General features: G+C 40.2%; 1 protein-coding gene across 4 annotated transcripts; it reads right to left on the bottom strand.

Annotated features, from left to right (window-relative positions):
• Positions 1–109: 109 nt before the first annotated feature.
• Positions 110–27,250, bottom strand: ZNF793 (zinc finger protein 793). 4 transcript variants are annotated; one of them, XM_043600707.1, is made up of 7 exons: positions 27,052–27,250; positions 25,714–25,855; positions 17,304–17,413; positions 12,692–12,734; positions 7,319–7,448; positions 6,694–6,789; positions 110–4,956 (listed from the first exon to the last, which is right to left on the bottom strand). In XM_043600707.1, the coding sequence occupies exons 4-7, from the start codon at positions 12,704–12,706 to the stop codon at positions 4,004–4,006; spliced, it is 1,194 nt and encodes a 397-aa protein (XP_043456642.1). In that variant the 5' UTR covers positions 12,707–12,734; positions 17,304–17,413; positions 25,714–25,855; positions 27,052–27,250; the 3' UTR covers positions 110–4,003. The 4 variants fall into 4 exon arrangements, with proteins under 4 accessions (XP_043456642.1, XP_043456645.1, XP_043456644.1 ...); XM_043600710.1 differs by having other exon boundaries at positions 7,319–7,445; XM_043600709.1 differs by lacking the exon at positions 17,304–17,413.
• Between the last annotated feature and the right edge of the window lie 94 nt (positions 27,251–27,344).

Here is a 27,344-nt window from a genome sequence, read left to right as displayed (position 1 = left end):
ACTTTGAAACATTTTCCCCCTTTATTTTGTTTTTCAAATTACAAAAGATATATATGTTAAAACAAGTAAAACAATACAAAGACATATAAATTAAACAACTGCCATTTTCCCCTTCCCTACCAAGATAACCAATGTTAACACCCTGCTGTATATCCATCCATACTTTGTTCATATAAACATACATGCATATATACACATACAGGGTTTTTAATAAAAAAAAATAGATTTGTATACATTATTCTGCAATTTGCCGTTTTCACTTAACAATATAGCACAAACATATCAACAAATTAGCAGAATTCTAGCTCCCCACTCAAATAACTTTAATCACACATTTGAGATATCATACCTGGTTCATTGATGTATTTTTTTTTCTTTTTGGCTTTCATTTTCCCTCTCTGACTCCCTCAAACCAACCTATATCACCCACCTCCCCCCAACCCAATATATACTCTTCAACACTTTTCTCCATGCATAGAAAATCATACATAAACATATATGGATACATATTTATCACTCATAAACACCTAGAGGCATTTTGTCACTGATTTACAAAAACAGGATCATATTTTACACACTTAAAATATGCTTTTTTCACTCCCTTGCTTTTTTCACTCAAGAAAACATTATGGAATTCAAGTCCACTAGCATGGTTTAATTTGTTCACCTTAGTGGCTATATAAACATGTTATGGAATGGATATAATTCCTTCCCTTTTCCAATTTCCCTATTGATGGGCATTTATTTGGATTCTAGTGTCTTCTTGCCACTAGGAATAATTTTATAATAAATATCCATATTCATCTGTCTTCATGTATTGGGGTTTTACTTCTAAGAGATTCCTCAAAGTGGCCTAAGTACTTTAAATTATAATAGATGTTACCACACTGATTTTTTGAAAGAGCTGTAATGATTATGTTTCCACCAGTGGTGTATAAGAACCTTTGTTGGGACAGCAAAAAAGCAGTCCTGCTATTTTTTGTCAGTTTGATTGCACACAGTTATCTCATTAGGACTTTAAATCTTTTTTAATGTTTATTTATTTTTGAAAGAGAGAGAGTGCTAGTGGGGAAGGGGCAGAGAGAGGGAGACCCAGAATCCAAAGCAGTCTCCAGGTTCCGAGCTGCCAACAGAGAGCCCAACGCAGGGCTCAAACTCATGAACCTCAAGATCATGACCTGAGCCGAAGTTGAATGCTCAACCCCACTCATTATGACACCCCATCTCATTATGAGTTTAATCTGTATTCCCCAACAACCACTGAAGCTAAACATTTTTTGATAGCCAGCCAGTTGGGTTTGCTGTTTTTACAACTGTCTATTCACAATACTTTCCCATGTTTTGCCACTGAGTTATCTTTTTCCTGTCAATTTGAAAAGCACCTCTTCTCTGATTGGCTTTGCAAATATTTCCCTCAAAAATATCATGTACTGACTTTGTTGATGGCACCTTTGCCATACAAAAGATTATACTTTTATGTAGTCAAATATTTTTTAATAGCCTTCAAGTATCTTTTGTTGGTAAAGTTAATCTTCCCAACTCCTAGATTGTACCTGTAGTCTCCTTTCATTTTTCCTTCAAGAATTTTATTATTAAACAATTTAAATCTTAAATTCACCTGGATTTTTTTTTCATATGCTTTGGGGTATTAGTCAAATTTCACTTTCTTCCTGAGTAAAAGCCAATTGTACCAGAATTCTTTTTAAATAAACTATTCCTTTCCCCTATAGCCTGAAATTCCACCTTGCCATATATGAGAAAGCTCATATACACTTAGGTCTATTTCAAGATTTTCTATTCTGATCCATTGATGTATTTATCCTTTGCCAATACTTTATTAATTTGATTAAAGTGACTTCATGTTATATTCTGACATCTGGTATGAAATTCTTTTTCATACTTTTCTTGTCTAGATTGTTAGACATTTGTTCTTCCATATGGATTTTAAGATCATTTCACATAAGTTAAAAGAAAAAATCACTGACATTTAGTGTAATTCCAAAAGAAGTACATGTAAGTTATTAGATGTTTACAGAGAAAACTTAATTTCTATACTGTCTTTTTAGAAAATTACCTTTCAACCCAAAACAATTACTAGTCTCTTCATTTATTGATATATAATATCATCAAAAAGTTTCCCTCTTTTTAAATTGTTTATACCAATTAATTTAATTTTTTTACTGCCTTCATTGGAAACTCCAACACAATGTTCAGTAAAAATAGACAGCAGTGAACACCCTTATCTCTAATACTATTAAATTCTTAATTTTCAAAAAATGGTTTTAGTGTAAAATATGCTATAGGATTTTGGTAAAGTAACTCCTAAGTGGTTACTAAGTATTACAATTTAATTTATATTTTATTAGATTGGAAATGTTTGCAAATTCTATTAAATATCTTGTCAGCATTGATGGATGGCATCTTCTCTTTTAAACTGTTAATTTTAATTGATTTATTTCCTATTACTGCATTGGCTCCGCATTCTTGGAATAATTCTTCCTTGGTCATTATGTCATTCTTTAGGTATATTGCTGAATTCTACTTGTTATTATTTTAATTATAATTTTTGTTTCTAAATTCATGAGTAAGACTGGCCTGGAGTTTTCTTTTTTCCAATTACCTTTATTCGGTTTTGGTGTTAAAACTTATTCTGACTTCATAAAATAAACTGGAGAACATAATCTATGGGCTGAAATACTTCAAATAACACTGGTATCAAGAAGAAACAATGAAATCATCTGGGCCCTGGAGCATTTTTCAATCCTAGATCTTTAATCACTTTTCCAAACTCTTCAATGGTAATTGTTCTATCAAGTTTCTACTTCTTGCAATTTTCCTAACTTATATTTTGCAAGAAAAGCATTTAATTCCTCTTTTAAAAACAGGTTGATCTAGATTTGTATGAAATATCTTTTATCACTCTCTTAATCATATCTTTATCTGTGATTATTTTTTTCCCAGATTTTTATTTAAATTCCAGTTAATTAACATACAGTGTAATATTAGTTTCAGGTGTAGAATTTAGTGATTCATCACTTACATACAACATCCGGTGCTCATGTGATTGTTTCCTTTCTCATTCTGGACCAGGCATTCTTACAGGAGGCATATCTTGAACAGTGTGGGCATTTGTTTTATTTGGAAGATGTGGCAGCTCAAGGAAGTAGATTTTTTTTTCAAGATTGGAATGATGAAACAATTTGGGTTTTCATGCCCAGGATATTCACAGGGAAATTGATAGGGAAGAAAAGTGGACATTGCTGAATTAATTTGCAAAAAGAAAAAAAAAACAGAAAAATTCTATCTTTGGTCTCTGCAAGAAACATTTCTGAATTATAAGACTCATATAAACACTGTCTTTCCTAATTTGCTGCAAAGGCATGTTAAGCTAAGACTAATAAAATAGAAGTAGTGCACAATATGCCAGGGCCACACTACTATTTGTCAAATAATGGCTGTGCTATCAAGTTTATGGTATTTTGTTCCTCCAATATTAGGTTGTGAAACTATTCCTTAGCCTTGCCTTTTCAACATTAACAAATGTTCTTATTTTTTATATTGTTAAGACATTAAAAGACAATGGTGATATTTAGAGTGAAAAAGTTTGGTGAATGGCATTCTACATACTATGTGACAAATGTGCTTGATATTCACAAATCACATTAAATCCACATTTACATTTCCAAAATATAAATAATGCTTATTATGTGGCTCACTGTGGAATATGCCATAATATACCAATTCTTTTCACATATATTTTGTATTGTTATCCCATTAACATATTTTTAAACTTTCATAAGCCAGAGTGACCATGTTTATGTTTTATAAAGTGTTTTCTACAATCTTTGTATAAAGTTTTCCATCACAATTAGAACATGACTCCCCTTATGGTAAAACATTTTGTCCAAATTCATTAAATCAATGAGATTTCTCCTGAAAATGAATGCTTCCACATACAATGAAATAGGATACCTTGCTTAAGGCTTCCCACAATTATCATGTTTTAATTCCTATAGGCATTCTTTCTGGCATGAATTTTCTGGTGTCTACTGAGGTTTGGCTTCTGATAGAAAGCTTTGCCACATTCACTGCATCCATAGGGTTTTTCTCCTGTATGAGTTCTCCAATGTTTATTGAGGCATGATTTTTGGCTGAAGGATTTTCCACATTCTCTACAACGATATGGTCTTTCTCCTGTGTGTATTTTTCGATGTACATTGAGGTATGACTTCTCACCAAATGACTTCCCACATTCACTGCACACAAAGGGTCTTTCTCCAGTATGTGTTCTTTGATGTTCTCTGCGGTGTGACTTCTGAGTGAAGGCTTTCCCACAAAAAAAACATTCAAAGGGTCTTACCCCAGTGTGAATTCGCTGATGTTTAATAAGGGTTGACTTATGTGAAAAGGCTTTCCCACAGTCAGTGCATCCATATGGCTTCTCCCCAGTGTGACTTCTCTGATGCCTAATGAATTCAGACTTGTAGCAGAAGGCTTTCCCACACTCACTACAGACATGGGGTTTCTCTGTAGGTGGAACCCTCTTACGTTTGTACACAAGAGAATTGGTTACTGTTGGTTTATACATAAGTGCTGGGTTGTGGCTAAAAGCTCTCTCACAGTGACTGCATTCCCAGAGTTTTTCTCCATTAGGTTTTCTATCATGGTTTGTATGCTGTAACAATTTCCCACATCCACAGCACTCATCTTTTTTTGAATAGTTTCTCTTAAAACCAATCAAGTCTAAATTATGGTTCACACTTTTTCCATAGGGGTCCCAGTTATTGGGGTCTTGAACTGAAGGAAAAAGATTAATGCTCAGAGGTGATATTTTCCCAAACTTATTGTCTTCATGGCTTCTTTCCTTGGGCAATGTTTTTTTGCTGATGAATGCCCCTTGTTTCAAAATCATGTCTTGCTGTCTTTTCCTCTGGACATTAACTTGACAAATGTTTTCTGGAGAAAATACAGCAAACCTTTCTTTATTCTATTATTATGATCTGGAATAAAATTACTTGAAAAATACCCTAAACATTTAAACAACACACAGCATATAAACAGACACAGCATGAACCATAACTAAATGCGGAGAAGGGTGCTGTATGAGAAGATTCACAACAGGCACAAATGAAATGGAACATGTCACAGAGTATACAAAGTTATAATTTTGAAGAAGATGGAATATTATAGACCAGTGGTTGGCAAACATGTTCTTAAAGGGTCAGAGAGTAAATATTTTAGGCTTTGTGGGCCATATGGTCTCAGTCAAAATTATTCAACTCTCCCACTGTATTTGGGGAACACAGATAGTATGTAAATGTTAAGGCATGGCTGTGTTCCAATAAACTTTCTTCACAAAATCAGGTGGCCAAACTATAGGCTGTAGTCTGTCAATCTTGTTACTGAGGAAAGGGGTTTAAGTGTCATATAGCACCTTGCTATTCAATGTGTGGCTCTTAAAAGAGGGAAAAGAAAGGCAGCTGATAGCCAGGTTACAATGTTTCAGGAAGGCTGATGAGCACAGTTTAATGAAGCAAAATACACCCCAAAGGGTACCAGTGTGTTGGTGTGACAGTTATGAGTACTGGTTCTGAAATGTGACCACATGAATTCAAATCTCTGTTTGGTCCCTTACTATGCTATATGTTCTTAGATAAGTTTCCTAACTTTCCTGTGATCGTTTCATTTGTAAATGGAGTAATAAAGGTTGGATACCTCCCAGGTCTTGTAAGGGTTGAACGAGATGATATATGTAAAAGGCTGAGAACAGATCTGACATATAGTGAGCACACACTGAGTGTTGGCCAGTAATTCTAATGCTGTTACTGCTACTACTACAACCAAGGTGGATGAAAGGTGACTGGTGGTAATTTCAGAGACATTTTGGAGAGAAGCACGAAAATAACTTGAATGGTATTTTCATAATGTAATATTAATTCAATTATGTGATTACAAAACCAAGAGTGAGTGGCATAAAGAGATGTGGGAACAGACAACACTGACTCTTCTTACTAAGTTCATGACTCTTGTGGAGAAGTAGTTCAGAGGCATCCTTAAGAGTAGGTTACCAACACTTGGGGTACTATGGGTATTGTTGCAATATTTTACAGAGCTGCTAGGAAAGGGGCAGTTATTCTGAATGTTATAAGGAAGTGGTTAAGATGGGCCAAGCTCAGTCATCTCCTTTACCACCCAGTTGTCTTTGGTTACCTGAAATTCAATACTTCATCTTCTGTGACTTAAGGAAACTAAGGGACTAAGGGATAACTTAAAGGATTAGGGAAAGGATGGGAAGTGAGAGTATGGGTATGGCAGGCAGGTCTGAGGCATTTTACCTGGAAACTGTGGGAAAAGGGAATAGGAAGGGACCAGCAGGAGCGGGGGAATGACAGAAGCTTATTTGTGAGAAAGCCTGAATGTGATGGAGAAGGTAACCTTAAGAGAAATGAAGGATTCTGGAGATAGGGGGATGGAGCAAGAGCACAGGGAGAGGTGAGATTTAAAGAAGGAAAAGGAACACCTGGATAAGAGAGGTGGGGTGCATGGAGGTTGAAGGACATCAAGAAGGCTAAAGCTCTCAGAGAAATGTCTCCAGTGGCTTGCAAAGCTCTAAGGCTTTTGAAAGGTGGACTCAACAAAATCCCAAAGGTGCCAGCCTCCCATAGCACCTCTTGCTGGATTTATCATACTTACCCTGACAGTGGCAGCCCGAGCATGCTGCCTCACAAATCCACGGTGCTTCTTCCTGCTCCAGCTTGAGGATCACATATGGTTTAGTGCCTTCATAACCTGTTCCAGGGAAATGATCCAGGCCTTGGGCTGAGCTCCTTGGTCTTCAGGGCCACTCAGGCAGCATTAAAGGCTGCACAACAGACATTGGACTTGGGAGAAGACTGTACACACACCTTGTCCAGAACCCAAAAGGAATTAGTAACTCAGGACCACTGAAACTCAAGCCAAACTCACTGAGGCAGCACAGCATAAGGGTTAGGGATGCAGACTGTGCAGCCAGACTACTGGGGGTTCAAATCCTAGCCTGGCTCTATTATGTACTTGGTGAATAACACTGGGCAAGTGACTTCACCTATTTGCCTCTGTTTCCAAATGTGTAAAATAGTGGTACAAACAGTACCTACCTCATGGGGCTCTTATGAGGATTAAATAAGTTAATATGTTAAAAGTGGCTGAAATAGTGTCTGGCACATAGAAAGTATTTGGTACTTCGGAGGCTCTAGGTATCTCAGTTACTTTTAGCAACTGAAAAATGAAAGGTGGTCAATCAAGCACAATCTAAATTGTGTGGAGGAGTTCATCTTACCCACTGAAACAAGGTTGCTATAGGTCTCCAGCATCACATCCCGGTACAGTGCCCTCTGAGCAGGATTCAGCCTGTACCACTCCTCTTGAGTGAAGCCCACTACCACGTCTTTGAATGACACAGGTCTCTGCTGAGGATGAAATGACACTGAGTCATGTGGGAAAAATGTAGCCAGGGGTAGATGGTATGGAATTTTTATGTTCCTAGGTCAGAGCTTATCATGATCATTTATCTACCTAGAACACCTTTTACATTCCTGGCTTTAGGCTATCTATGGTAGGAAAAATAACAATCTCACTGGAACCTACTGCCACATACACTTTGAGTCAACAGATACTGACTGAAGACCTGCTGTGTATAACCCAGTGCTGGTTGCTGGAAACACAATCATGGATGGTTCCTGACCTCAAGGAGCTGACAGCCCAGCAAAGAGCAATATGTAAAGCCATCAGGGTGAAAGTATAAGAGCTATGGTGGCAAGACATCTAGGTTATAGCATGTAGAAAAGTGTGAATGTTTCAAAGGCTAGTAAGGCTTCAGAGCTACGGGATATGTGGAGCTGAGTCTCCTCTACAGAAAGATGGAGAAACTACAATCCTTGCAGAGGGAGCAGCATGAACACCGGCATGGGGGCAGCACAGTGATTCTAAGGGCTACAAGGCACTCAGTAGCAGGAAGAGAATACAGGGGCCTGTGGGTGATGAGATGATGGACTTTAAATCAATGGAAATTATCAAGGAATAGGTGTGTATAGGAAGCACATTCTAGAAGGCATGTGGTGAGTTTCCTACATTCCACATCAAGTGGTACAACAGTAACTCTAAGCAGACTGAAAAGTTAAGGGTATATATTGAATTCCTAAAGTAACCACTAAAATTATAATGCAAACAGGTATACTGAAGTAAACGAATTTCAAAAAATATTTAATACACACACACACACACACACACACACACGAGAAAAAGAAATAAAGGAACAAAAGGCGATAGGACAAACAGAAAACTAAATACTAAAAGGATAGATACAAATCCAACCACACCAATAATTATATTAAATGATACTAAATTATAATATAAATTAATATAAGATTGAACACTCCAAAAGGCAGAGATTGGTAGGCTGGATAAAAAAAGCTGCCTAAAGAAGTATAGAACTCACATAATTTGAAAGTGAATGGATAGAAAGAGAAATGTGATGGGGGACCTGGAGAGAAGTGAAAGAAAGACCGTAATAATGCAGGTGGAAGATGATGTTCACAAGTAGCACAGTAAGACACAGTGAGACAGAGAAAAGAAAGAGGAAAGAAGAGCAGAACCCGAACCTTAACTGGTTGTGGGGAGTGAGTAAAAAGGGGTAAGGGTAACACCCAGGTGTCTCAAAGCCAACTGTGTGATGGTGGTGGTAAATCAGAAGTGAGAAAAACAGCAGAAGCAAAGAGGATGTGTTGTTAGTCATGTCTGGGGACACATGGGTGGAGACACTTAGCAGGCAGTGGGATGGACGCAGGAGTCTTGTAGCAGAAGCAAGATCAGGAAGGGAGCTAAAAGCTCTGTGAGCCATCAGCAGAGAAATGGTAGCTAAGATTGTTAGTGTGGGATCTCTGCAGGGAGACAGGATGAGCAAAGTGCCTAGGTCAGAGCCCCAAGGGACACTAAAGAGTTCAGCTGGAGACCCAAAGAAGGACCCATGGGTATTAACCTAAAGAGGGCACCTGTGATATTAAGATATATTAAGAAATATATATTTGGTCTTCCTTCATGGTTCCTAGAACAGAGCTTCTTAAACCCTTGTAACTTCCTGAGTAATAGGGATAATAGGAGTATCTTTTGTTACTCATAACAAGCCCCAGTCAAGGATACACAGTTTATGCTAATGACACAGATGGGGGCTGATTGCCACAGGAACTAGCCATGTGATTAGAGGGTTATAACTTTCAGTCCCCTTTTCCACCCCCTCTAGATGGGGGTGGGTGTGGGTGGGCGGTACTGGAGATTGAGCTGATCCCCAACCCATGATTTAATCAGTGATGCCTACAAAATGGAAATCCCATGAAAACCCTGGAGGGCTTCCAGGTTGGTGAACACATCTGGGAGGATGCACACCCCAAACTCCACAGACAGAAGCTCATATGCTCAGGACCATTCTGTACCTTCTCATCTGGCTTTTCATTTGTAACCTTTATAATAAACCTATAATAGTAAACAAAGTGTTTCCCAGAGTTCTGTGAGTCACTATAGCAAATTATCAAAACTAAGCAAGGGGTCACAGGAACCCCTGATTTACAGCTAGTTGGTCAGAAGTTCAGGTGACAACCTGGGATGCAATTAGCATGGGGGGGGGCAGTCTTGTGAGACTGAGACCCTAACTTGTAGGGTCTGTGCTAACTCTGAGTTGAATTAAATTGTAGGACACCTAGTTGGTATCCACAGAGAATCGGAGAACTGTTTGGTGTAAGGAAAAGTAATCCCCTATTCCTGTGAGTAAAGGAAACTAACTATGATACATCTTCAACTGACTGTAAAGAATGAACCTGGCCCAAAGAGAGGTCTGATCTTCGCACTCAGCTCCTGGGAGTTAATCTCTAAGCCCCTGGAATGTTCTGTGTGATAAGACTGCCTTTGTTTACCTGGGGGCTTTGGGCCACATGAGATGGTCTAACAATGTGATTTCTGGTGGGGGCTTTGGGTCACAGGCTGAATCAGCTCAACCTCAGGAGGTGGCAGTACATCTCTTTGAAAAATGTGGGATCCTACAGTGGCACCTGAGCAGTGGCCCAAGCAGATGGGCTGGAAGGCAGGACCAAAATCAGGGTGAAGCCATGGATGCTGGTACATGAGACCCTAAGACCCATACCAAGGCCATGTACATAGTGGGTAACAACCAGATATCCTCTCTGATGCCAGAATGACATACCATGGTGGAGGAAGAGTAGCAATCAGGCTTTTATCACAGAGCATGGAGCCTGGGTCAGTTGACAGCTCTGGGTTGATATTTCCCAAACAGAGCTAATTGGAATGGGAATGAGATGGGATGGGATGGAATAGAACAGAACAAAATAGATGTAATTTGGCACCCAAAAGGCCATGTCATTTTCACCAAACATAGGACGTAACATTAAGGTTGTAAAATTAGCATGGCTTAGTGATTGAGTGTGAGAGGGAGAAGGTGGGGAGAAGTCAAGGGTAAATCTCAGGGTCCTGGTTTGCCCAGTGTGATGGTACCATTTCCCGAGGTGGAAAACTGGAGCACAAAAAGTTTCAGAGACTTGTGCAAGGTCATACAGATAGTAAGAACTGGGATTAAAATTCAGCAGTCTGGTTCCAAAGTGTGTGCTCTTATCCAGTATATGGTGCTGCCTTCCACACAGAAGGGGGCAAAAGGTGTGATCTAATTTAGCAGAACAATAAAAAAGCATCTTCTGATTTCAACCTCAGTGAAGTCACCTGGGATCTTGGCCAGAAAAGTTTTAGTAAGGTGGGAAGAAAGGATGTTGGACTCAAGAAAGAATAAGAAACATGGGATGCCTGGGTGGCTCAGTCAGTTGACTCTTGATTTTGGCTCAGGTCTTGATCCCAGGGTCGTGGGAGTCGGGCTCCATGCTCAGTGTGGAGCCTGCTTAGGATTTTCTCTCTCCCTGCCCCTCTCCCCCACTCACACACACTCTCTCTAAAAAATAAAAATTAATTAAAAAAAAAAGAAAGAACAAGAAGCAGGATATGGAAACACCAAGAGAAGGAAATCACCACAGGAGGTGAAGGAGGCCAGGGGAGAAAGGCAAGGATTTTTTGGTTTGGAAGTGGTGATGGTTTCTAGGGTTGGAGGCACTGACGGTGGTTGTAGGGACAAGGGAAAAGATCTGGGAAAGGGGAGAGGATGAGTCTTCAGATATCCCTGCTGGAGGGAGGCCTCCAAAGAGGTGGAAATGCAGGAACTCCAGGGTTGAGGGGGTCTTGTCAGGACACAGGGCCCTTCACAGTCCAGAGATGGTGAGGAAGGTAGGGGGAGCTGGGAACACTTCACACTGAGACTTGCTAGGGAATAAGATGTTTAACTGTGTGCTGCCAAACTCGTAAAAACAGTTAAGGGAATGACAGTAATTTAAATACTGGAGAGCTCATCTGTTCCCCAGTCTAGATCAAAGCTACAGATACCCTGGATCAAAATCAGGACTTCCATAAACGTAGAGGAAGCTTCCTGCCTGCCCCCTCTGAAAAGAAATAATATTTGTATTTTCAATTACTCTAACTGAAATTTAGCATTTTATTCCATTACATATGTGGGCCACAAAGCACAGAGGAGTTAAAACTTCCTGCAACCCTGGGGCACCTGGATGGCTCAGTTGGTTGAGCTTCTGATTCTTGATTATGGCTCAGGTCATTATCTAATAGTTCATGGGTTCAAGCCCCATGTCCAGGTTTGTACTGACGATGCAGAGCCTCCTTGGGATTCTCTCTCTGCCCCTCCCCCACTCGTGCGTGAGCATGTGCTTACTCTCTCAAAAAATACATTTTAAAAACTTAAAAAGAGGGGCGCCTGGTGGCTCAGTCTGTTGAGCGTCCGACTTCGGCTCAGGTCATGATCTCACAGTCTGTGGGTTCGAGCCCCGCGTCAGGCTCTGTGCTGACAGCTCAGAGCCTGGAGCCTGTTTCCAATCCTGTGTCTCCCTCTCTCTCTGCCCCTCCCCCAGTCTCACTTTGTCTCACTCTGTCTCTCAAAAATAAATAAATATTAGAAAAAAAAAAAAAAAAAAAACCTTAAAAACACTTCCTGCAACCTCAACACAGATTGTGGTCCCAAGTACTAATATGTACAACCTCTAGCATATTTTAACTGGAAAAAAAGGGGGTAGACAGAATGTGTAAGTATCTTGCCATTGTATCTACACGTAGAGAGAAAAACTGTGGTTTTCCACCCGAATCCCCCTGAAGGACCACGGTATTTCTCCCAGCTGCTAGAAGACTGGCTACTGCAGGCTTCAGACCTTTTGCAAACTGCACTTGGTCAAAGGGAGGTACCCCACCCAACCTTAAGTCCCCCACCACGGGGCAGAAAACCAATGACTGGTTGATTTCCGAATATAAAGGCCTCCTTGGCTCCATTCAGGACAAAGTTGGAGTTGGAGGGCCATCCCAATTTCAAAGCAACTTGTAAGATCAGCTGGTGCCCTTTAACTCCCTCTGCCTAATCCTGCTTCCTTCACTCTTTATAGGTGTTCCAAGAGTCTCCCTACTAAACTTCATGTGTGCAAACCTCCATCTCCAAGTCTGTTTTCTAAGAACCCAATCTGTGACAAAGTATATATGCTTGAAATGCACATATTTTTTCTAGTACAGTTTCCCAAGGGAAACTAGGTTACTTAAATGTCACACTTACCTGGTACTCAATCATTTTCTGTTCTTGGAAAAAGATTTGAATCCTGTGAAGACAGAGATTGGGGGGAGAAGGAGGAGAAAGAGAACAGAGCTGTGAGGGACCAGGCCCATCCTGGAACATGCAAAGTCCCTATGTAAATCTTGTATAAAAACCTATGCTTTAAATCACTGTGGTAGAAGAAAAAATATAGGGCCATTCAATTCAGAATGTGAATGCATAAAACAGACCCCCCCAGGAAGTAAAAGCTGTTACCAAGTAAGAAGTGAAAATTTATTTAAAAAGAAAATCCTTAAAACTTAAATACCTGGCTCCATGGAGCCACATTCATGCTCTGAATAAGATCACCTTTGCACATGGACAATACGTTTTCTCTTAAAGGCAAAATTCTTCGGTTTTACCTCTTATTTACTTTTAAAGTTTGCACTTAGTTCACCTACTAGTTTTTATGAAATCCTATATTTAGGATGCTTTTTCTATAATAATGTTATTATTTTTTTAAAGTATAAACTGAAAAAAGGCTTTTGTAACTTATTACAAAGAACTTAAAGCAAAATAAAATAACTGCATAACATTAGTAAAACTAATAGTTACTTAAACTATGGCACAAATGATTACTAAAAGCTAAACCTTGTTATTCATCCGGAATATGGAATATTATTAAGTGTTGTCGTTAAAAAATAATTTTCAGCGAATGAGAACAAACAACTGTTACTTTTTTTTTTTTACTTTTTTTTTTTAATGTTTATTTATTTTTGAGACAGAGAGACAGAGCATGAATGGGGGAGGGTCAGAGAGAGAGGGAGACACAGAATCCGAAGCAGGCTCCAGGCTCTGAGCTGTCAGCACAGAGCCCACCACGGGGCTCGCCCTCACGGACCATGAGATGATGACCTGAGCTGAAGTCGGACGCTCAACCGACTGAGCCACCCAGACGCCCCAAACAACTGTTACTTTTTAAAAAATTGTATTTATTTATTTTGAGAGACAGAGAAAGAGAGCAAGCGGGGAAGAGGCAGAGAGAAGGAGAGACAGAATCCCAAGCAGGCTCCATGTCAGTGCAGAGCCCAACGCGGGGCTCAAACTCACAAACTGTGAGTCAGGACCTGAACCAAGATCAAGAGTCAGATGCTTAACCAACTAAGGCACCCAGGCACCCCAACAATTGTTATTTTTAATTAAGGTGTTTAATTAAAGAGATAACTACGTGGCTTAAATTACAAAAGAAAAAGGGTAAATCATAGTTTAAGAGTATAAATATTTTACGATGTACTTGAATGTTTAATGTTAAAATCATCAATGGGATAACTCCTGATTTTAAAAATTATATCTTTTGTGGCTGTTCTCACTGAAGTAACTTGAGGTGTGTCATCCCAACTAGAAAAACCTGCTAGTACCCAGATTCTGATCTCTTCCACTAATTTCACCAAAAAGGAACTAAACCTCCTTGGGAAATGGCTGAGTCCACATCTGGAGCAAAGAACACAAAATGCATCTCTGTAATATTAAGTGCCAGAAAGCAAAGACACTTCTTCAGTGATGGGTCCTGGCAAAGGGACAGAGGAGCCAGCCTCACAGGCTCTAACCATGAGAGAAGGAGTGCTAGTTTCAAGGGGAAAAAATTCTTTCAAAATGAATACGTTCTCCTGGCTTTGTTTTACAGAAGTCTTTTCTCACTAATCTGACAAATCAATCATCTTTTGAAAAAGGAAAATAATTTTAAAGTGATGGAAACATTCTCTGTCATAATCTAGGTGGTGGGTACATGAGGGTACACATGGAAAACTTCTTAACATATAGTGCTAAATGAGTTAATGATTTACTTTTAGCAGACAATAAATATCCACTCTCTCTTAATTGTATCAAAATGCTCTGAAATATTGTACAGGTCAGACAACATAAGTCATGTAGCACAGTTAGTGTGAAAGAGGCATTTAGCTGTCCTATCAGTGATAGAAGGACTGAGCAGTGAGCTTATTATGCTTTTGGAAATATTTTTTTTTTCCTGAGGTATAATTTACACAAAATAAATGAATCCGGTTTAATTGTACAGTTCAATGAGTTTTGACAAATGTATTCACCCACATAACCACCACATTATCAGGATATGGAACATTTCCAGGAACATCCTGTTCACAAGATAGAATAATGAATTTGTCTTAATGATGCTAAGATTAACTACTTAGATTCCTGTCTCTAGAATAAAAAAAGTGATTTCCTTGAATGCTAAATAAAATATAGATACTTCTTTGCTTAAAAAATAATCAAGTTATACCAGTAAGTCAAAAAAATAGTTTTAAAAAAAGGAAGATCTACTGTTTGAATTTCATTTATATGACGGTCAGAAATAGGCAACCCTAACCTATGTCACCGCTTTGACTAGGCACTGCTTGGGAGGGGTGGGGGAAACCTTTGGGGTGCTGGAAATGTTCCCTATTATGATCTGGGTGGTAGGTACATGAGTGTGCACATGTGGAACGATTCATTAAGCTACACACTGTTCTCTATGCACATCTCAAGTTAAAAAAAAATTCCATTATTTAAAAAATATATGTGTAGAAAAACTTTTGGTATGAAATACAATAAAATGTTAGTGTTTCGATTTGGGTGGCAGGATGTTTCTTATTTTAATCTGTAACTGAAACACACACACAGGTACATACTTCATTATTTACAGATCATTATTCCACTGCTTTTTTTCATCATGAGGGAAGCCACAGGAGGGCTTTGAAAGCAGGAGAAGGTTCTCTGAGAGAACTGAACCGTCCACTAGGGACAGAGCTGGCAGGAAAGGCCCAAGGCCCAGCAAGCTGGGGCAGTTAATCCAGCTTTGGAGAACTACTCAATCCTCTAAAAGAGTATACTCCCTCCCTCACCTTCCTGGACTGAGCTACTCAGCTTTGGCCTGGTCTCCAAGGCTTCAAGGTTCCAGCTGAGTGGTGGTGAGGCAAACATGTCAGCGAATGGGTATCTGGAGGCCTGTGTTCTGTGGCCTGGGAAAGTCACTTCCTTCACTTTTAAATAAGATGGCAGCATCAATGGATGCAAAAACCATTGGCAAAAGCTGGGTGAAAAAATAGGGTATTTCTATAGTATCTAAATATCCCCCCCAAGATATTTATTAATTATAAAATGAGGGGGTACCTGGGTAGCTCAGTTGGTTAAGTATCTGACTCTTGATTTTGGCTCAGGTCATGATCTCACGGTTTGTGAGTTTGATGTTCCATGCTTTTAGCACGGAGCCTGCTTGGATTCTCTCTCTTCCCCGCACTCTCTCTCTCTGCCTCTCCCTGGCCTGTGCTCACTCTCTCTCTGTCAAAATAAGAATAAAGTGAACTTAAAAAAAACAGCAACTTTGCCTTGGAGAAACCTGGCAGATATCACCTTAACCTTAACCTTGTGATATTAACAAGTGATGAGACATAACATCATGTGCCCCCTGATATGATGCACTGTAACGGGCACAACATCCCTTCCGTGATATTCTGCCCAAAATGAATACTTGAATCTAATCACGAAGAAACAGACAAAATCATACTGAGTGACATTAATACAAAATAGCTGACCAATGCCCTTCAAAAATATTGAAACTTTATGAAAGACAAAGACTGAGGAACTGATCCCAATTAAAGGAGACTAAAGGGATGTGTCAAGTAAAAGTAGCAGGTGATCCCAAACTGGATTCTAGAATGAAAAAAGAAATGTTGCCATGAAATGGCATTATTGGTTCACATCTGAATATGGACTGTGGATTGGATAATGGTATCAAATGAGTGTTAACTGCCTGATTTTGAAAACTGCTAGTTATATAAGGAAAATGTTCTCATTCTTAGGAAATGTACACTGAAGTACTTTGGGGTAAAGGAGCACCATGTTTGTAACTTACTCTGAAAAACTTGAGAAAAAAAGCATAAAAATATATTTATAACATTATATTTAGAGAAAGAGAGGATGTGATTGTAAACATTTATCTAGGTGAACTTATATGAAGAACACATAAAAGCTGACAGTAATATTCCTGCAAATCTTCCAAGTAGAGTTTAATTAAAAAAAAAAATCTATAGCTATAGTAGGTCTGCTGCCACCAGAACTCTGAGAATCCAGGAACTTTTCTGCCCCTTGTCAGGATGGAGTGAATTCCCCATATTCCCAGAGGCCAGGTAAGGTGGCAAAAATGATAAGGGAGCAACCTAGAGTCCAGAAAGTGCCAGTAAGAGTAAGGGAATGGGTTGACCACATCCCATACTACAAGATGGCAGAATGCACTATGTTGGACCGAGGTCTCCTTCCCTTAAGAGAACACGCCTATCACACTTGACCTTCCCTGCTTTCCCCTTCACTTCGGTCTCTCTGAATCTTGGAACCAACCCTTTCCCTACCCTGAGCCATGGAGGGTCTCTGGAAGGAATGATGCCAAGTTGAGTCTTGCTCAGCTTCTGGCTAAGGGATGATGCTATTTCCTGCTACTTAGGAGTCTTTGCTCTGGCAAGAGGTCTCGGACCCTACGTTCCTCCTTCAGAAGAGATTCTTTTCCCAAGATCCCCTCTCTGGATCCAGAGGATCTTCTACCTGGCCTGCTAGTCCCTCACAGCTCCATCTCTCAACAGTAACTCACCCTCAGCTGTAGCCCCAGGCAGGGCCTTCTGTAGACTTGACCAAGGTCCTGTGGAGCCCTGCTGTCAGCGAAGTGGTGGGACCCACAGGTGTACAGGGGACTCAGGTAACCTGAAGATAAACAGACCTCAAGGTAAGAGTCATCCACCAGTCCCTCCTCAATACTCTCTGAGGCTCAAGAGGAAGAAGTCTGCGGAGGACTATGCAGGAGACATAGCTGAGTGATGGTTCTGCTGTGGGTGTGGGGTAGGGGGAACTTCTGGAAAGACTGTGAGCCTTGGAATCATCAGACAGAAGACTGAACCAAGCAATTCCTCTAACTGACTGGGGGGAATCTAGGCCAAATAATTTACCTGCCTGGGGCTCAGTTTATTTATCTGTGAAAACAGGAATGATAAATGATAAAAATAATTTTTATTTTAATGTTTATTTATTTTTGAAAGGGAGAGACAGAACGTGAGTGGAGGAGGGGCAGAGAGAGAGAGAAAGACACAGAATCTGAAGCAGGCTCCAGGCTCTGAGCTGTCAGCACAGAGCCCGACGCAGGGCTTGAACTCGTGAACTGCGAGACGTTGGACACTTAGCCAACTGAGCCACCCACGCACCCCAATAAAAATAATTTTTAAAAGCCCATCTGTAGAGGCTTTCTATAAGTTACCTCATTTAATACAAAATTCAGGTATGGTTGAAAGGGGCTGAATTATGACTAACACTTTTATCCTTATCACTTAGGAAATTCCAAGGGTTTCAGAAGATCTGTGCCAGAAATGCACTGAAAGACCAAAAATATATTTCTTCTTACAAATCATAGTATCACACAGACTAAAATAAGAAGGGCAGGAAACAGTAATTGGGTGCACATGGTGAAATTAAAGAGACGTTGTTTTCTAACTTCTTTCAACAATAAGGTAAAATTATTTAGAAATTTTGTTTTTCACTAAAAAGCAGATTATTTTTCGGGGCGCCTGGGTGGCTCAGTCAGTTAAGTGTCTGACTTTGGCTCAAGTCATGATCTTGTGGTTCACGGGCTCGAGCCCTGCATCAGGCTCTGTGCTGACAGCTCAGAGCCTGGAGCCTGCTTTGAATTCTGTTTCTTCTCTCTGCCTCTCCCCACTTGTGCTCTCTCTCTGTCTCTCAAAAATAAATAAATGTTTTAAAAAAAAAAAGGCAGATCATTTTTCTACTAAAGGGCTTGTCTGCATAGCCCTAGTACAGCAGACAAAGCCACAGTGCCACATGCTCCAAGGAAGGAAATGTGAAAAACAAGGTTCCCCTCCTCCCTCAGCCTCAAGTTCTCCCCCAAACTGAGCAACACTGGGGGAAGGCAAAGTCAATCACTGTCTTTCTTGATAAAGAGTCAATCTTGGTAAGTGGTACCAACATGGAGTCAGTCTCCCCACTGCATTGTCAATGAAGGGGGGCAGGTGGCTCCCCCTACAGTCCCCCAACAGAAGCACAGCAGTCATCTTTAGGGCTACCATCTCTTCCTTACCTACATGAATCTGTCTCACACATCTGTATCACCAGTCCCTAGCATTTGAACTCAAAAGCCATGTTTTACTATATATTTACCATCATTTGGATGCTCTCAGGCATCAATTTTAAATCAGATCAGAGATCTCTCGTGAACTCAGTATCTTTTCCCTCAACTAGCTCTTCTCAGGTCACAGCTTTATACTCTTCAAGTTCTATAACATGTTTTAAAACTTTGGTAGGCTGCCTCACATTACTTATTTTTCAGAAATATCCTTGGGGCACCTGGGTGGCTCAGTTGAGTGTCTGACTCTTGACTTTGACTCAGGTCATGATCCCAGGGTCCTGTGATCCAGTGCTGCATCAAGCTCCACTCTCAGCATGGAGCCTGCCTGGGATTCTTCCTCTCTCTCCCTCTGCCCCTCCCTCCAGCTCGGGCTCTCTCTCTCTCTCTCTCTCTCTCTCAAAATAAATAAAATGGAAAAAAAAAAACCACAAACAAACAAAAAAAAGAAATATCCTGGCTAAGGGTGCCTGACTGGCTTAGTCAGGAGAGCTTGAGACTCTTGATCTCAAAGTTGTGAGTTCAAACCCTACACTGGGCATGGAGCCTACTTAAAAAAAATATCCCGGCTATTCTCAAATGTATCATGTTCAGTATATAATGTAGAATTATTCTACTACACTAAAAAAAAAAAAAATTTCTCCTTGGATTTTGCTTGATGTCATACAATTTAAATTTGCCCATTCATATAAGAAAATGTACACAATTTTGAAAAATATTGAGCCTTTTTTTTTAACGTTTATTTATTTTTGAGACAGAGACAGAGCATGAACGGGGGAGGGGCAGAGAGAGAGGGAGATACAGAATCAGAAGCAGGCTCCAGGCTCTGAGCCACCAGCCCAGAGCCCGACGCGGGGCTCGAACTCACGGACCGTGAGATTGTGACCTGAGCTGAAGTCGGACGCTTAACCGACTGAGCCACCCAGGCGCCCCGTTGAGCCTTTCAATCCAAGATCAAGATTTCTCCATTTAATCAAGACTTCCCTTACATTTCAAAACATCTTTATACTTTGCTTCATGTAGGTACTCCAATTCTCTTTTTATATTTATTGCTAGGTAGCCAATTGTTTCAGGTTCCTATTCTAAATGGCATGTTTTCATCCTCATAATTACTAACTGAAACTGAAAAGTCATCAATTTATTTTCCTATACTCATTTTAAAACAGCCACCTTACTGAATTTCTTTTTAATATTTTTTTTTAAGTTTATTTTTGCAGACAGAGAGAGAGAGGGAGAGAGCAAGCATGAGTGGGGGAGGGACAGAGAGAGAGGGAGACACAGAATCCGAAGCAGGCTCCAGGCTCTAAGCTGCCAGCATAGAGCTCGACACAGGGCTCGAACTCACGGACTGCGAGATCATGACCTGAGCTGAAGTCGGATGCTCAACCGACTGAGCCACCCAGGTGCCCCACTGAACTTTCTTAATATCTGTAATAGTTTGGAATGAATCGTCTTGAGCTTTGTATGTGTGTTGGGGGGTGGGGGGAGGTATGTAATTATTTCATCCACAAATACTTAACAGTTTTTTTTTTTCTCTTTTCTAAATGTGTTATACCTCTTCCCTCACTCTTTGATTACTGCATTCACTATACTCTAAAAGGTAAAATTACATTAGGGACAGGCTGCTCACTTGAATGCCAGGAAATTGGATACTGACTTTCAATTTGACATAAAGAAGGTCTTATTGTGTTTAAAACATATCAAAACAGTCTTACTTTACTATTTAAAAAAAAAATCCAGGGGCGCCTGGGTGGCGCAGTCGGTTAAGCGTCCAACTTCAGCCAGGTCACGACCTCGCGGTCCGTGAGTTCGAGCCCCGCGTCGGGCTCTGGGCTGATGGCTCAGAGCCTGGAGCCTGTTTCTGATTCTGTGTCTCCCTCTCTCTCTGCCCCTTGCCCGTTCATGCTCTGTCTCTCTCTGTCCCAAAAATAAATAAACGTTGAAAAAATAATAATAAAATTAAAATAAAATAAAATAAAATAAAATAAAATAAAATAAAATAAAAATCCAGGGGTACCTGGATGGCTCAGTCAGTTGAGTGTCCAACTTCAGCTCAGGTCATGATCTCATGGTTTGTGGGTTCAAGCCCTGCATCAAGCTCTGTGCTGACAGCTCGGAGACCGGAGCCTGCTTCAGATCGGATTCTGTGTCTCCCTCTCTCTCTGCCCCTCCCCACTCGTGCTCTGGCGCTTTCTCTCTCTCTCAAAAATAAACATGAAAAGAAAAAAAATTTAAAGAAATCCAGAACAAATGTTGAACTTTATCAAATTCTTTTTTATTATCTATCATCTATGTATCATCATCTATCATTTTTTAGCATCTATCAGGACTGTATGGTATTTTTCCTTTGACTTACTAATATGGTAAAATTCATTAACAAATCCTTTAAACATCGAATTTACCTTGCATCTTTAGGATGAATTTCTTTGCTCTCAGAATGCATTATTATTTAAATGTATTGTTAATTTATTCTATTTTTGTTTTTTAGGATTTTGCATATATAGTCACAAAGTTGGTCTATGATTTTCTTTTGCAATGCCACCTTTTCCAGTTTTTGTAATCAATGCAACAATGATGTCTTTATAAAAAGAGGTGGTAATGCTTCCCTCCTTTATAAATTCTCTTGGAGAGTTTAACTATTTGAAAAATTATATGCTACTTGAAGTGACTTCAAGGCTCTATAAGAAATCTCCAACTGGACCATCCAAGTCTGATAGTTGACTTGTTTTTTGTTTATTTTTTGAGCAATAGGGGATGATGGGGCCCCTGGGTGGCTCAGTCAATTGTCCGACTGTTGGTTTCAGTTCAGGTCATGATCTCATGGTTCATGGGTTTGAGCTCTGCATTGGGCTCTGTGCTGACAGCTTGGAGCCTACTTGGGATTCTGTCTCCCTCTCTCTCTGCCCCTCCTCTGCTCACTCTCACTCTCTCTCAAAAATAAATAAACACTAAAAAAGAAATAGGGGATGGCAGGAAGTGGTGTGCAGGCATCTTTCTGAATATTTGAAACTTTAGCTATTGATCTTTTAGTTTTCTTTCTCTTTGTATTGAAGTTTTATACAGCCATATAGTCCTAGAAAATAATGTTCTGCATCCTAGCTTTGAAATATATTAGTTTTTACAAAAATACTTTTTAATAATATGATTATTCTATTTTTTGCATTCCTATTTGTTTACCTGTTCATTCCTCCTGATTTGATAAGGTTTGCTAATGGTTTATCTATATTATCAATTTTTTAAAAATTAGATTTATTAGTTTCCCCTTTTTTCTTTAACTCATTAATTTCCCCTTTTACAGTTATTGATTCCTTCTACTCCTCATATATACCTTCTAACTCTCTCAATTAAATGTTTAATTAAGACAGAAAATAAAGGGGCACCTGGGTGGCTCAGTCGGTTAAGTGTCCGACTTCAGCTCAGATCATGATCTTTTTTTTTTTTTTTTAATTTTTTTTTTTTTTTTCCAACATTTATTTATTTTTGGGACAGAGAGAGACAGAGCATGAATGGGGGAGGGGCAGAGAGAGAGGGAGACACAGAATCGGAAACAGGCTCCAGGCTCTGAGCCATCAGCCCAGAGCCTGACGCGGGGCTCGAACTCACGGACCGCGAGATCGTGACCTGGCTGAAGTCGGACGCTTAACCGACTGTGCCACCCAGGCGCCCCAGATCATGATCTTACAATTCATGGGTTCAAGCCCTCCATCAGGCTCTGTACTGACACCTCGGAGCCTGGTGCCTGCTTCTGATTCTGTATCTCCCTCTCTCTCTCTCTCTCTCTCTGCTCCTCCCCCACTTGTGGTCTTTCTCTCTCTCAAAAAAAAATTAAAAAAAAAAAAAAAAAAAACTATCCACAGTTTGGTATAAATCAATTGAAGACACTATCCCCCATTATCTTATCTGACCTTTTCAATCTTGATTTTTAAAAAATACAGTAAGATTTACTGTCACAGAATAAATGAAACCATGACTTAGATTTTATAATACATATGGATCATTTCATCAGGTTTTGACAATTCTATCGTATTTCTGACAGGACGTTTCTTTTCCTTCTCCAGCTCCCAATCCCTCATTGTGGGAGCATGATGGAAATCTACCTGGCCCAGAGTGGGACCCTAGCAGTTTCCTGTCTGTGTGGGTCATTTTGTCACATGAGCTGACAACTCTTTCTCTACAAGAAGTCAATCTCCCAAGATGTTTTCTTTGCGATTAAGAAGATCGGAGCTCTGGCTCATGGTATAACTCAACATTTCAACCAGCTTTGCAAGTTTCTGATGCACAGTTCATATTTTATTATATGTAACTAGGCCACACTATTATATTTTTACCGATAAATACATAGGGGAATAAGGAAAGCTTCAACTAATATATGTAGAAGTAACAGTACAATTAGAAAATTATCATATGACAACCACAATAATAGTAGATTCAGGCAAAAATCACTAATGGAGGGGCACCTGGGTGGCTCAGTCAGTTAAGTGTCAATCTCTTGATTTCTGCTCAGGTCATGATCTCACCATTGTGGCACTGGGCTCCGTGTTGGGCTCTGAGATGGCTGTGAAGACTGCTTAAGATTCTCTCTCCTTCTCCCTCCGCCCCTCCCCTACTCTCTTTCTCTCTTTCAAAAAAAAAAAAAAAATCATTAACAGATACTAATACTAAGTGAATGAAAATTTGAGATCATTTAACATGGTCTCAAAATATTTGAGGTGGTCATACCTTAACCAAGTGATCAAAGTTAACATTACCAGCAATGCGACACACCAACATCATGCCTCTCATGACACATGGCACAATGAGGACACAATATCATTTCTGTGGTATTCCTGTCAGAAATATACATGATTCGGGGTGCCTGGGTGGCTCAGTTGGTTAAGTGGCCAACTTCATTTCAAGTCATGATCTTGTGGTTTGTGAGTTCCAGCCCCATGCTGGGCTCTGTGCAGACAGCTCAGAGCCTGGATGGAGGCTGCTTCGGATTCTGTCTCTCCTCTCTGCCCCTTCCCTACTTATGCTCTGTCTCTCTCCCTCTCTCTCTCTCAAAAATAGACATTAAGAAAATCTTTAAAAAATATACATGATTTTTTTAAAGTTTATTTTGAGAGAGAGAGAGAGAGAGAAAGCGTGAGAGAGCAGGTGAGGGGCAAAGAGAGAGGGAGAGAGGCTCCATGCCAATGCGGGGCCTGAACTCACCACCCTGAGATTAGGACCTGAACTGAAACCAAGAGTCAGACGCTTAACAGACTGAGCCACCCAGATGCCCTGAATGTTCTAATTAGGGTTCAAAACAGATAACATTAATCAGTAACGTTAGAAGCTGGGAGAATGGTTTCCCCTTGGCAGGGTGTAACAGGGAAAGGGTATTATGGAAGCTTTCAGGGTGCTACAACATTGTTTTCTGACCTGAGTACATTACCCCAGGGCTTTCCCTTTGTGGTAATTCATTGAGCTGTATATTTATGTATATTTCTGTATGTATCTTATATCTCAGTAAAACGTTTAAAAAAAAGATGGGGCGCCTGGGTGGCATCTGATTCCTGACTTTGGCTTAGGTCATGATCCCAGAGTCATGGGATCCAGCCCCAGGTCAGGCTCTGGGCTGAGAGTTGAGCCTGCTTAAGATTCTCTCTCTCCCACACCTCTCTCTCTCTTCCCCTTTGCCCCTCTCCCTTGCTGGAGTGTGTATGCTCTCTCGCTCTCTCAAATAAAATAAGATAAAATAAAATAAAAACATTAAAAAAAAATTATTTGCTCTCCAACCTGGCACTAAATACAGTGTAGGTGTCAAAGGAAAATAGCACAAGAAAAAGAAAACACCCTAACTCCTTATCTAAGCTCATGACTTCTGCATCAAAACAACTACCTGTCTTTGATTCTGTGCAATTGAAAACAGAGACTATCTGCTCTAAAAACTAAAGCCTGATGTGAATGGCTTCTGACAGATATTTAACTGCCTTACCTTTCAGCTTCCTTTGTTTCAGAAAATGTTACAGTTATTGTGCTTTGTGTGAGGACTACATGAGAATTGGATATAATATTTTAAAAAACAAAATACTGTTTTGGCATTTTACCCCTTCATTAAGCTAATGGTCAAAATCTTATATCCGTTTTATTTGTAATCTTGTCTTGGCCTATCTTAATCAGCATTAGTTTGACTTTAATTTCAATGAAGAGCAGTTTCTAAAAGTAGCTTCAAGTTTTGATTTTGTGGTTTTATCTTTACTGAATTATTCTGCCAGGATATTATAAGGAACAGATTCAAGGAGGTCAAATGTGTCATGCCTAAAAAATACAGAACAAGGCAAGAAGATTCTTAGAACACAGTAACTTCCAGATCCAGTTTCTTTTCCTTATATTATTTATTTATTTTTCTTTTTTCCCCAACCTTACTGAGGTATGGGACATATAATATTGTAGAAGTTTAAATTTTTTTTTTCAACGTTTTTATTTATTTTTGGGACAGAGAGAGACAGAGCATGAACGGGGGAGGGGCAGAGAGAGAGGGAGACACAGAATCGGAAACAGGCTCCAGGCTCTGAGCCATCAGCCCAGAGCCTGACGCGGGGCTCGAACTCACGGACCGCGAGATCGTGACCTGGCTGAAGTCTGATGCTTAACCGACTGCGCCACCCAGGCGCCCCAATGTAGAAGTTTAAAGTGTACAATGCCATGACTTGATATATGTATATATTGCAAAATAATTGCCACAATAGTGTTAACACTTCCATCACCTCACATAATTAGTTTTTTTTTTTTTTTTGTATGTGTGTGTTAACAACATTTTTAAGTTAAGCCTAGATAAAAGTATTTTCCAAACACTCTCAAAGTTTGTTCCTTTGGCAAAATCTTTTACAAGATCAGTTTAGATACTTACTCAGTAAATTCTTTGTTTTTTAACCACAGTCAAAGACACATCCATCCTAGCTGCCATGGAGTCAGAATAGATTTCCAGAAACCAGACTCATTCTTGGGATGCTGTCACAGACGGATACATCATTACTGTTGCCAGAAAGGACCTTAAAGGAAACATTTAAAGAAATATGCACTAAATGCTTGGCAAAAGCAATAGAAGACACATCTTTAATAACATATTACTTTAGATAAGTTTAACACTTGGTCCTTTGAAAGCACTTTCTTTAACGCTGGGACAATAAAAAGGGGAAGGAGGTTTCAGAGTTTTTGATGTGGGCTTTTGGGAGAGACTGAACTGAACTGACTGCTCATCAGCTGGAGAGTGTCACAGGGGTGAAGTGTGCTCCCATTATGCAGGACTGCAGACTCAAATCCTTAACTCTCCCATCCCCAACCTCTAAATTTCCCAATCCTTCTTAACACCCATTAAGCTTCCTAATCACAGACATATATGGCGCCCCAATCTACAACAAAGGATCTTGTAGTCACTGATATTCTCGGATGTCCAAAAATGACCATCAGAGACCGCTAGCCAGTGACTACAAAGCTCACTGATCCATTCTGATTGCCCAACAGAGAATTACACAGATCACCAATCACGAACCCACACTGATCTCCAATGATACCCCAATGACTGAATATCAATCGCTGACCCCCACAGACCCACCTCCCCCCCACAATTACTGACAGTCCCATTCGCTGACCCCCACTGATCCGTATGTTCTCCATTCCTTGATTTACAAAAGTTCAACCACTAATATCCTCAGATTCCTCCCATCGATGATCTAAAGGAAGTGTCAATCACTGATGGCCGAAAGCATTTCTCTAAACCTTGGTCCCCATTAACCCTTCTCATCAGTTAACCTCAAAGTTTCCACAATCATCACTTCCAGGTACCCAAACAGAACTCAGAACCTCCAATCACGGACCCTCTCAGGCTTCCGATCATTGCGCTCTAATGCTGTTCAAATAAATGTTTTTGAAGCACCCACTTGGCTCCAGACCCCTAAAGACCACTGTAAACTGATCCCCACTCACTGTGCCAATCAAGAAATCGAGAACCCTCCTTCATTGATTCCCACATACTTCTAATCCATCTTCACAGACACTGCCACTGACTCCCACAAACCTCCTCCCGCCCCACAGACCCCCACGAGGTTCACAAGTCCAATCACTTAACCTCTTCAGTACGCTCGTCACTGACCCTTACGGGCACCCATGACTGACCCATAAGGGCCACCGTAGTCGTCCGATCACTATCTTACAGAAGTCTTTAATTTTGACTGTTTCTCATACTGACCTTTCCCATTTTTCCTGGATCCGCGCCCATAACCCGAAATTGATCTTCGTACCACGCCGCCTCACCGCAGTATAATCTCTTCCCATCCCGAGTGGCCAGTGCGCAGACTCAGTCGCGACTCTGAGGCTGTCGGCCTCCACCTGGCAACCTTCCAAGCGAACAGGATTCTGGGTTTCTGAACTTTAACAGGAGGCCTGATGGCCGCTCCCTCTTGACACCTTGTTGGAGGCAGCCATGTTTAAATCTGTGCCGTACAGTAGTGATTAGGCCCTTTGTTAGACCAGAGGGTTAAG

This window comes from Prionailurus bengalensis, chromosome E2, assembly GCF_016509475.1.
Source record: "Prionailurus bengalensis isolate Pbe53 chromosome E2, Fcat_Pben_1.1_paternal_pri, whole genome shotgun sequence".
Classification (NCBI taxonomy): Eukaryota; Metazoa; Chordata; class Mammalia; order Carnivora; family Felidae; genus Prionailurus; species Prionailurus bengalensis.
The sequence above is the reverse complement of the archived record's forward strand: the minus strand, read 5'-3'. Positions and strand labels throughout refer to the sequence as shown.